General features: G+C 43.1%; 1 protein-coding gene across 1 annotated transcript in view; it reads right to left on the reverse strand.

The window, feature by feature from the left end:
* LOC122941666 (sec1 family domain-containing protein 2-like) overlaps positions 1-12,269 on the reverse strand; it is a 554,683-nt gene that overhangs the window by 506,038 nt on the left and 36,376 nt on the right. Inside the window, exon 3 of the mRNA XM_044299083.1 lies at positions 8,750-8,877. Coding sequence (XP_044155018.1) covers positions 8,750-8,877 — 128 coding nt within the window. The remainder of the gene's footprint in view (positions 1-8,749; positions 8,878-12,269) is intronic.

Here is a 12,269-nt window from a genome sequence, read left to right on the forward strand (position 1 = left end):
TGCTTTTATTGTGTAAAAAAAAATGATTTGATACATATGCAAATTAACCTGGGATGAGTCCTGTATGTGAGATAAGTCAGGGACAGGGCTTATCTCAGGGTAATTTGCATATGTATCAAATAGTTTTTTTTTACACAATAAAAGCACACAGAGCTATGGGGACTAGGTATTGCGGATGTGCTAGCGGCCATCTAGCAACCCATGTCCTCAGCTCTATACCCCAAATCCAGGTGACAGGTTCCCTTTAAATAAACCCCTTACAAGATATCTTCTGTATAAAGAGCACTTGCAGTTCTAAAGCTTTGACAGTCCATATTTTTCATGAATACATACAATATAGTCGTGTATATATAGTGTGTAAAAATACACAGTAAGAGAGTGTAAAATATGCTACTCAGACACTCTCTTACTAAGCTATTACAGCTAAAATGTTAAATTACTGATATTACAAAGTGATAACTTGTGGAATCCAAGACTGTAATATCACTGGTAACATCTTCAAGGGCAGTAGAAAAAGCCCTGATAGAAAAAATGTCCTCCCACAATACCCCATTGTTACTCTCTCCTCAAGCGAGTGACGATTCCCTACTGGCAGCCATAGCACGAATTACTTCTGTCCTGGCAGACTATTTAAAGGGGCTTTCACGCTGACAGCACTTCCGACCCATTAAGCTACATTACTTCACCTGCTCCTGACCCTTTTTTCTGCTCACTACTGTACATGGATTGTTGCTTGGTATATGCTGTTGTCCAGGTTCTGATCCGTGGTCACTACTCTCTGACTACATTAGATTGTGGCATTCCAACTGTTGCTCTGATGAAGACCCTTGGCTCCATTTGAACTAAACTACAGTACCTTTAGTTATCTGCCAACATCATTGACTATTCTAGGGTCTATTACCTGGGTGTCCGCTCAGTAAAGTCCCTATGTTCTTGCGGAGGTTGAACAATGGTGAAGAACGAGGAGAATCTGTAGACTCTGCCTCCCAATCTAGCCACCACCAAACCAACTGGCTCTTTAAAAATTCACAACTCTGTAAGAGAAATAACACCCATTTCTACAGTAAGGTTGACATCTCTTGTTGCAGTCTTCTGGAAGACCCATAAACCAGGTTCCACTGAACCCTGTTCTAAGCTAATAAACACATCAAGGTAAGGGCCTGTTCACATCATGTTTTTTTTACTTTCGTCTAGCATGTATGTCAGGAAATTTCCAAGCTTTTCTGATTTAGTTTCCTTACATCCAGTCCAAATACTGGTCATCAAATAAGCAACAAAACATTGGAAATGTGTTATGAAACAGGTGATAGATACTGGGATGTTGAGTCTAAGCACTTGTTTTCCCTCTTTATCCCTGAAAGGAAGTTTTGAGTTTGTTTCCCAGAATAAAGTTCAATCAGTTCCAGCAGTCAGGAAACAACAACTGTTGGATGTGAGACTTGCACCAGACCAAGGCAGACTTAAACCAGAGGTTTATGGAGGACATGCCAGAAGACCTAGCCAGAACTATATCCAGAAGATACTGCAAATGGATGAAAGCAAGCAAACACAAGAGAACCAAACCAATAAATGGAGCCCATGTCCGACTAGAAACAAAAACACAGAAAAGTGGACACCAAATAGCTCAGTTGGGCAGAAATTAACCACTTATAATAATGTCACCAGCCTTATGCAATTGTCATAGCAAAGCAATGTGGCCAAGATGGGAAGAGGTGAATGACAGGTTGCTTGAAGTTCGTCACCAACTCTCACCAATGGGAGCCTATGCTCATTACATGAGAGGATAAGTGAGTGAAGCCAATACCTAGGGGTCACTTATCCTAAAAGACTATTAGAACTCACCAACATGTAGACAACAGGTCTACAAAAAGTTTTTGGAATCTGTATTATTTCTGCAGAAAGATCACTTACAGGGAACTGTAAAAACGAATATCTTATGCTCCTCAGACAAAGGAAGTCGAGAAAAATGAACAGATCCATGAATAAAACAAAAGCCGGAATTACACAGATTTAATATTTATGCTCTAAAACTTTCATGTATATAGAAACGGCTTCCCATAGCCCTCACTTCCTAAGGGAATATGCGTGGTCCTTTACTCCAGGTGGCACAATAAAAATGCACATTTCTTTCCGGATAGAAAGGAAAGTTTCTAGCTGAGATAAAGAAAGATCAGAAGAAAAAGGAAAAAGAGAGGTCTTCCCCAGAGCCAGCAGTGCCCAGCGGCTTCTTAGGTTTCTGCCATTTCCTCCACAAACTGCTTACTCCGTAACAGCGCACACTGTGAGACGTGAAGAACAGACCAAGGTTAAAGAAAGTATCCTGCGTGCACCCGAGCATCCGTACAATCTGTGAGTGGACAGTTTCTTCCACCAGATATGTACCTTCATCTCACAGTACTCCTTCCTAGCGCAAAGGCAACTGGATCATTTTCAGGAATCAATTTAACATTCTTTCCCTTCATGATTAATAATTCTCAATACCTGTAGATAGATGTTGCATGGAGGAGTTCATTTTTACTACTGTCAGTAGCTCTACGGATTTGATGTGTATTTTCACATCATTAAAGGGGCTATCCAACATCATACAACAGCCCCCCCATGTGCAGGGCCCCTCAAAGGGAATATACTTCTCTCGCTCCTGGTCCCCCCAGCGCCACTGCTGCTTCTCCCTGTTCACGGATGAAAACATCCGGTGTTGGTGGGGGAGAGGCAGCCAATGGCAGTCGGGGACGGGGACGAGCCTCCCTAGCATCACGGGTGACGCTAAGGAGACTCGTCGCAGTCTCTGCCTGCCATTGGCTGATCCCCCCAACACCAGATGTTTTCATCCGTCTACAGGGAGAAGCAGCAGTGGCGCTGGGGGGACCAGGAGCGAGATGAGTATATTCCCTATGAGGTGCCGGAACATGGGGGGGCTGTTGTATGATGTTGGATAACCCCATTAAGAGTAAGCCAGCGTGAAACATCCCCCAGTTAAATAATATTAGAAAATTCTAGAAAGTTCTGTAACTACCCTAATGTGGGCACCAAGGGGGACATTTATCAAGTCTGCTACACCAGTTTTGTGGAGTAAAAATAATGAATGTGATGTCCACTTGTGACATTTTGGTCAAATGTTGTGACATTTTGTTGAGCCTTGACACTTGTAGAAGTTAGTCAGGATTTCTGATTACAACACCATTAAAGGGGTTGTCCTACAAAAATATTCTACAGTTTTACAGCTTCTGGATCGGAATACTTTTGTAATTGCATGTAATAAAAAAACTTTAGTATAGCCACTGAGTTATTCGATAAATTGGAACTGGGTAGCGACACCTGCTGTTTGTATTTTTCTTATTTCTTTGCGCTGCAGCAGAAAAGACACGCCCCCTGAGCTGCAGCAGAAAAGACACGCCCCCTGAGCTGCAGCAGAAAAGACACGCCCCCTGAGCTGCAGCAGAAAAGACACGCCCCCTGAAATACAGCAGAACAGACACTCCCCTTGAGCTGCACCAGAAAAGACACGCCCCCTGAAATACAGTAGAACAGACACTCCCCTTGAGCTGTGAGCTTGATAGAAATCTAGCAGAGCAATGAATGGGGAGATCTCTGGATCCATGTGAGGTGCACGGCTGGTTCTAGCTTTGTTAGAAAGAGGTTGTGATGTACTGTATGATTTTCATTTTTTACATTAGTCATGGGAGAACCCCTTTAACTCTCCTCTATGCTGATCGACTTTTTAAAAAGTCACATCTCCACACCAAGCAACCACCTGGTGTACTTTACTTTAACCCCATAAATATATTACTGTGCTCCATTTCATACATTTGACGCAACCTTACAAAGCAAAGACAGACTTAAAACTGACACCAAAACCACTGCAAATGATACATTCCCCCCTAAGGATTAGAGTATAAAAACTAAAGACAGACATCAAACTAAAGACCCGTAAAAATAATAATGATCCAACTGTAGAACCACCTATAATAAGGTATATAACATGGGTCAAGTGTAAAATATTGGATGTCAGTAAACATACCAAATTCATTATTGAAGGGGATATCCAGGATTTTCATATCCTCGGGATAGGCCAACAACATTAGCCCCTGGGGGGGGGGGGTTCCAACTTCAGGCCCCCACCCGCCGATTAGCTGTATGAAGAGGCAGCGGCGCTCCGTGAGCACTTAGACCTTTTCCTAGGCCATGTGACGTCAAACAGCTGATCGCCAGGGGTGCTGGGAGCGAGACCAGCACTCATCTCATAATGATGACCTATCCTGAGGATAGGCCATCAAAGTGAAAATCCCAGAGAACTCCTTTAACTACCTGCAGCAAATTAAAAATGATATACACTCCAATAACCAAAAAAGGATAGAAATTTACAAAAATTAAGTGCATTATAAATGTGACATCTGAAGGGCAAAATATATACCAAACTCAGCAGAGGAATGGCAAAGGGGTGGTGCAGAACAAAAAATATACTGCAGGAGAAAGAAAATGAGATTTTATCGGGTGTAAAGTCCCTGGTGAAGCTGCCCTAGGAGCAAGCAATACATGTAGGGTTCTCACTCCTGCAATACTTTGGGTCATTTTTTTGTTGTTAGGTACATCGTCTGCCATGTTTCTACTGACCTGGGTATGTACTGTACATTGCACCTTTGGACGTCACATTATTGAATCACTTTATGCTATGAACAGGCAACTTGGTTCCAAAGCACCACTGCAGTTGCTCAATGCTCGACTTAGGTCTGAGGAACAGTCCAAGGCACCGGAGACTTTGGACTGTTCCTCAGGGTCCATTCACACCTCCGCAAGTGTTTTGCGGTCCTCAAATTGCGGATCCGCAAAACACGGACACCGGCCATATGCTTTCCGCATTTGGCGGACCACATATGGCTGGCACTATGATAGAAATGCCTATTCTTGTCCGAGGCTGCGGACAAGAATAGGACATGTTCTATTTTTTTGCCGGGCCACGGAACCGAAGTGCAGATGCGGACAGCACACTGTGTGCTATCCGCATCTTTTGCGGCCCCATTGAAAATTAATGGGTCCGCACCCGCTCCGAAAAATTGCGGAACGGATGCAGACCCATTTTGCAGACATGTGAATGGACCATTATTGTTACTTTATGCTATAAATTTCTATCCTTTTTTTGGCAGTCGTGAAATATATATTGTTTTTAAACTGATGTATATTTACCGTATTTTCCAGACTAGAAGATGCACTTTTCCCCCCCCAAAAAAGTGGGGCGGAAACAGCAGTGTGTCTTAGGCCTCTTTCACACGGGCGTCATGTTTTTTGCCCGGATAAGATGCGGGTGCGTTGCGGAAAATGCGCGATTTTTCCACGCGAGTGCAAAACATTGTAATGCGTTTTGCACGCTCGTGAGAAATATCAGCATGTTTGGTACCCAAACCCAAACATTTGGGTTAGATGTTCTGTAGATTGTATTATTTTCCCTTATAACATGGTTATAAGGGAAAATAATAGCATTCTGAATACAGAATGCATAGTACAATAAGGCTGGAGGGGTTAAAAAATAAATAAAAAATTTAACTTACCTTAATCCAGTTGATCGCGCAGCCAGCATGTCTTCTGTCTTCTTCTTTGCTGTGCACAGGAATAGGACCTTTGATGACGTCACTGTGCTCATCACATGGTCCAATCACATGGTTCATCACCATGGTGACTGACCATGTAATTGGATCATGTGATGTGACGTCACCACAGGTCCTTAGCCAGCAGCTCAACATTACAGAAGAAGACAGAGATCCGCAACTACGCAATCAAGTGGACTCGGTGAGTTAATATTTTTTTAATTTTTAACCCCTCCATCACTATTTTACTTTGCATTCTGTATTTAGAATGATATTATTTTCCCTTATAACCATGTTATAAGGGAAAATGATACAGATCGGGTCCCCAGCCCGATCGTCACCTAGCAACCAATGCGTGAAAATAGCACCGCATCCGCACTTGCTTGCGGATGCTCACGATTTTCATGCGGCCCCATTCACTTCTATGGGGCCTGCGTTGCGTGAAAAACGCAGAATATAGAGCTAGCTGCGATTTTCATGCAATGCAGCTCATGTGCACCGCTCATGTGCACAGCCCCATAGAAATGAATGGGTGAGGATTCAGTGCGGGTGCAATGCGTTCAACTCACGCATTGCACCCGCGCGGAATACTCGCCCGTGTGAAAGGGGCCGTGTGACTTTAAGGGGGTAACACCACTCCACAGCTCAATCTCACACTCGCCCCCCACTCAGGCAGCCACTTTAGCAAAACTACCCTCAACCAGTCCAAATACCCTTGCCAAAGGGACACAGAAACTCCAACTGCACTTATACCCCATAAAGAATGCCTGGGTTCTTTAAGGCAGCAAGGTCAACTATCAAAGCTCTAGGCTTTAATTTGCAAAAGGTACAGTATTGAGTTACACAAATAAAGACATGGACATACCTACATGTGCAAAGGCAATTCATGAAATAAAAAGGAAGAAAACAGATTCTAAGTCTAATACTTCTTGTATTGTGTTGTAAAAGTTCTTGCTGTCCCGGAGACAGAGAAGAAGATATACACAGTTCAATCACATTGGGTCTCCCAACTTGTATAAATCACTGCGAAAGGTGCACCACAATGATAAGCAACTGACAACACTGGCTAATCCCTCAGGCTGATGATAAGAACTGAGACCTTAGCCAATGTATTCCTGTCAGGAACACATCGGAGCCCCTTTACATCTCTCAGACCGTGTTCACACACCATAGGTAGTCTGGTGGTAGGAACCCATTCCACGCTGAGATACCTTGACGGTGGTGCAAAAGGGCTCGGTTGTGTTCCTGGCTGGAATACATTGGCTAAAGTCTCAGTTCTTATCATCAGCCTGAGGGATTAGCCAGTGTTGTCAGTTGCATATCATTGTGGTGCACCTTTCGCAGTGATTTATGTATATTTTTATTTGCATCCACACACTACTCCATCTTGTGTATTATGCCATTGTGGTGCATGTGGTCCGCTGCCGACATCCTCCATTGTACGCATTTTTGCTGGGGATTGCCGTTAGCAACGGATCACATGCGGAGGAATTGCTCCCCCAGTTATAAACACGCCACAGTGTTTGGGGTTTTTGAGCATTTCCTCCCATTTAGGCCACTTTATTTCAGTTATTTTTCTCCCAACTTGTGTAAAAAAAGAATGTCCATGGTCATGTATTTTTATTTTCACTCAGAAAAAGGAGTGGGTCTGGGAGGACATACTACTCATCCTTGCTCGGCCCTAGAGGTGGTGCGTCATTATTCATGCTCATCCCACTGGTGAATAGTAGATATGACTCCAAGCTTGTACAGAAGGAGTTACGGCTGTGGGCATAATTCCATAATTTCATCATATAGATAGTACAGGCACTAGATACGAGTCATATAGTGTCTACAGAAGATGACATTCTCGTTAGCTGAAGACACATGCAGTAAGGTATGAGGTGTTTGGGCTCCAGGCGAAGCCTTGATGTATCTAATGTGATTATGGAAATTATTAACACCTAGGTCCTAACAGGAATGATTTTCAGGCTATTATATACAGTATCCACTCATATTCCTATGTAGAGACATGCACATCTCTAGGACCCCTGGTATAAGTGGAGACTCAATGTCTGGGGGTCTTCACAAATTTCCATGGGGCAGAGCAGTTGTGCCACCAAACGGTGCTGTCCTCTAATATGCAGATGCTAACTGAAACAAAATGCAGCAGTGATGTGCCTGGATTCGACAAGTGACCACTGCAGCCATCACTGCCTTCAGCTGTAGACCACTGAGGACAGCAACTGGGTGCAGCGGTCACATGCTGCATCCAGACACATTACTGCTAGGATCTCCCTGACAGATTCAGTGTGAGAAGAGCGCAACGGTATGTAGATGTAGTGAAAGTTGTAGAAGAAAAACTGCTGAAAATGTTTAAGACCAATTGAAAAAAATTACTTTTAGCACCCAAAAAATAAAATAAAATAAATTCAATGATAAAAACAAACAAAAAACATCTCCAAAGGTGTTCATAGCCTATAACTGGAAGTTGGGGCCTGACTCCGGCGTGCGGTCAGTCATCTACATATTATGCAAACCACATATTTTAAAAGGAGTTATATTTATTTTTTATGCAGGCTAACAATTTTTTTATAAAAAAATAAATAATAATAATTCAACTTCTGCAGGTGACAAGCCTTTAAAAAATTAAAAACTATATGCGATTACTTGCCCTTGGCAAAAAGGACCATTTCAATAAATTACTGTCCTAAAATAAATGAAAAATCAGTAAAAGTATTTACCGTAGGTCTTTCAATTATAAACGAAGCAAATACTTTCGAGAACACTGTGGATGGCAAGGTAGAGGTTCCTCGACCAAGCTAAACTAACCTTCCCACAGCATCGAGTACTATTATATATGACAGACACAGCCTATAACTACAGAACTATTTATCTGTACTTATAGGCTGTGTTAATGCTACAAAATACCAGTTCTGGACACAGTGGTATGAAATGTTTCTGCTTCCTATTCATCTTTTAGGGATGATATGTTTAGAAGTGTTTATTTATTTATATTATTTACTATATTTATATATTATTTACTATATTTATATATTGTTTACTATATTTTACAGGACCTATGTTTTTCTATTTTACTAGGAAGAGTGCATCAGAAATTAAAAATGGAATCATAATGCCAGTGTGAACAGAGCCTTACAGTTCCATGCTTAGTAATAGTAGGTAATTACCCATGCTCATCTTAATGGGCAGTTTCTCTCTGCTGGCTGCGTCTACTAGATGTCTTCTTACTTCCATTACTGCTTCCTTCTGTTTCATGGTGAGCATGGACTCCCACAGGGATTTGGCAGCACTGTCACTAGAAACATAGAAAAGAAATGTTAAAAAACAGTACTCCTCCCCTGATGTTCTCCTAACACAGTATAGTAGCAACTATGTTTAATTCTACTCACATTCATCTGGCACACATCTGTCGGGAAAAAACAACGTTTAAAGGGGGTATCCCATGATTGATGTAAAAAAATGAAAATCATATAGTACACGACAATCTATTTCTAACAAAACTAAAACCAGCCCTGTACCTCACATGGATTCAGAGATCTCCGTATTCATTGCTCCAATTGTCCTGCTAGATTTAATTCAAGCTGGCAGCTCAGGGGAGGTGTCCTTCCTCAGGGGTGTGTCCTTTGTACTGCAGCTCTCTCCCTGTAACTCCCATAACGTCTAACAGTATATACGTCTGGTGGCAGTTGAATGATATAACTGAGCGTGTGCGACCATCTCAGTAGGTGGACATGCACATTACTATACAGATTAAACAGAAGAGGGCGCCATTATAATTTATCTCTATTTGAGAATATCTCCCAACTGGAGCATTTTGTGATAGAAAGTAAACTACAACATTAAGTTTTCAGGCTGAATTATATTAATGTAACATTTAATGGTGACAACTTCTTTACTCAAGCCACTAAAAACAAAACAAAATTACCCTGAAGCCACAAACAGAAACATGTGTAGGGGACACACTCTTATTCGTTGAATTCAGGTGTTTCATACAGTCCCATTGCCACAAGTGTATGAAATCCAGCTCCTAGCCATTTAGTCTGCCTTTACAAACATTTGGTAAAGAATGGCTCGTTTTAAAGTGCTCACTGTATTCCAACATGGTACTGTAATAAGATGGTACCATTGTGACAAGTCAGTTCATGAAATTTCCTTCCCCTAGATATTCCTCAACAGGAGTAGGGATCGACCGATATTGATTTTTTTAGGGCCGATACCGATACCGATAATTTGTGAACTTTCAGGCCGATAGCCGATAATTTATACCGATATTCTGAGAATTTTCATTTTTGAAAAAAAAATTAAAATTCCCACAAATCTGCTGAAAATTAATGTTTATTGTTAATGTGTATTTATTTTTTTTTGTAAATCTTTCTTTTTCATTTATATTTAATATTTTGGTGTTTTTATTTTTATTACTTTTTTTTTTTTTTAAACTAACTTTTAGCCCCCTTAGGGACTAGAACCCTTGTCCTATTCACCCTGATAGAGATCTATCAGGGTGAATAGGAGCTCACACTGTCCCTGCTGCTGTGTGCTTTGTGCACACAGCAGCATGGAGCTTACCATGACAGCCAGGGCTTCAATAGCGTCCTGGCTGCCATGGTAACCGATCGGAGCCCCAGCATTACACTGCTGGGGCTCCGATCGGAGGAGCAGGGGAGAGGGAATCCTGTGGGGGGCGCACTGCGACTGGGGTGGGGGGGGGCGCACCACTGCTTAATACTGGGGGGAGGGGGGGCGCACTGCGCCACCAATGCTTAATATTGGGGGGGGAGGGGGGGGCGCACTGCGCCACCAATGTCTGATACTGGGGGGCTTGGGGGGGGCGCACTGCGCCACCAATGAAGCTTAATCTCTAATTTATTCATATACAGGAGGCGGGAGCTGGCTGCAGGATCACATAGCCGGCTCCCGACCTCTATGAGCTGTAGCTGCGATCCGCGGCACCTGAGGAGTTAACTACCGCAGATCGCAGCTACAGCTCATAGAGGCCGGGAGCCGGCTATGTGATCCTGCAGCTCCCGCCTCCTGTATATGAATTAATGTGAGATTAAGCTTCATTGGTGGCGCAGTGGCCATAGCTCCTCCCCTCCTCTTGTCCCCTGTCCTCCCATTGGCTGGAGCGGCAGCAGCAGCACAGGGGGAGGAGACACTGCTCCTTCTCCCCTGTGCTGCTGCTGAGGGAACACGGAGAGCGCTGTCAGCAGCGCGATCTGTGTTCCCAGGACGTTATCGGAATATCGGCAAAATAAATGCCGATACCGATAACGTTCAAAATCCTGAATATCGGCCGATAATATCGGTAAATCCGATAATCGGTCGATCCCTAAACAGGAGCTCTGAAAAATAAAAGCTATGAGCAACTAAACCAGTTTTCTTTCACACCAATTTTGAAAAAAATCTCACTCATACAGGTCCTTCTAAAAAAATTAGCATATTGTGATAAAGGTCATTATTTTCTGTAATGTACTGATAAACATTAGACTTTCATATATTTTAGATTCATTACACACAACTGAAGTAGTTCAAGCCTTTTATTGTTTTAATATTGATGATTTTGGCATACAGCTCATGAAAACCCAAAATTCCTATCTAAAAAAATGTGCATATTTCATCCAAACAATAAAAGAAAAGTGTTTTTAATACAAAAAAAGTCAACCTTCAAATAATTATGTTCAGTTATGCACTCAATACTTGGTCGGGAATCCTTTTGCAGAAATGACTGCTTCAATGCGGCGTGGCATGGAGGCAATCAGCCTGTGGCACTGCTGAGGTGTTATGGAGGTCCAGGATGCTTCGATAGCGGCCTTAAGCTCATCCAGAGTGTTGGGTCTTGCGTCTCTCAACTTTCTCTTCCCAATATCCCACAGATTCTCTATGGGGTTCAGGTCAGGAGAGTTGGCAGGCCAATTGAGCACAGTAATACCATGGTCAGTAAACCATTTACCAGTGGTTTTGGCACTGTGAGCAGGTGCCAGGTCGTGCTGAAAAATGACATCTTCATCTCCATAAAGCTTTTCAGCAGATGGAAGCATGAAGTGCTCCAAAATCTCCTGATAGCTAGCTGCATTGACCCTGCCCTTGATAAAACACAGTGGACCAACACCAGCAGCTGACATGGCACCCCAGACCATCACTGACTGTGGGTACTTGACACTGGACTTCAGGCATTTTGGCATTTCCCTCTCCCCAGTCTTCCTCCAGACTCTGGCACCTTGATTTCCGAATGACATGCAAAATTTGCTTTCATCCGAAAAAAGTACTTTGGACCACTGAGCAACAGTCCAGTGCTGCTTCTCTGTAGCCCAGGTCAGGCGCTTCGTGCCGCTGTTTCTGGTTCAAAAGTGGCTTGACCTGGGGAATGCGGCACCTGTAGCCCATTTCCTGCACACGCCTGTACACGGTGGCTCTGGATGTTTCTACTCCAGACTCAGTCCACTGCTTCCGCAGGTCCCCCAAGGTCTGGAATCGGTCCTTCTCCACAATCTTCCTCAGGGTCCGGTCACCTCTTCTTCGTTGTGCAGTGTTTTCTGCCACACTTTTTCCTTCCCACAGACTTCCCACTGAGGTGCCTTGATACAGCACTCTGGGAACAGCCTATTCGTTCAGAAATTTCTTTCTGTGTCTTACCCTCTTGCTTGAGGGTGTCAATGATGGCCTTCTGGACAGCAGTCAGGTCGGCAG

The sequence above is a fragment of the Bufo gargarizans genome, chromosome 1 (genome assembly GCF_014858855.1).
Source record: "Bufo gargarizans isolate SCDJY-AF-19 chromosome 1, ASM1485885v1, whole genome shotgun sequence".
Lineage (NCBI taxonomy): Eukaryota > Metazoa > Chordata > Amphibia > Anura > Bufonidae > Bufo > Bufo gargarizans.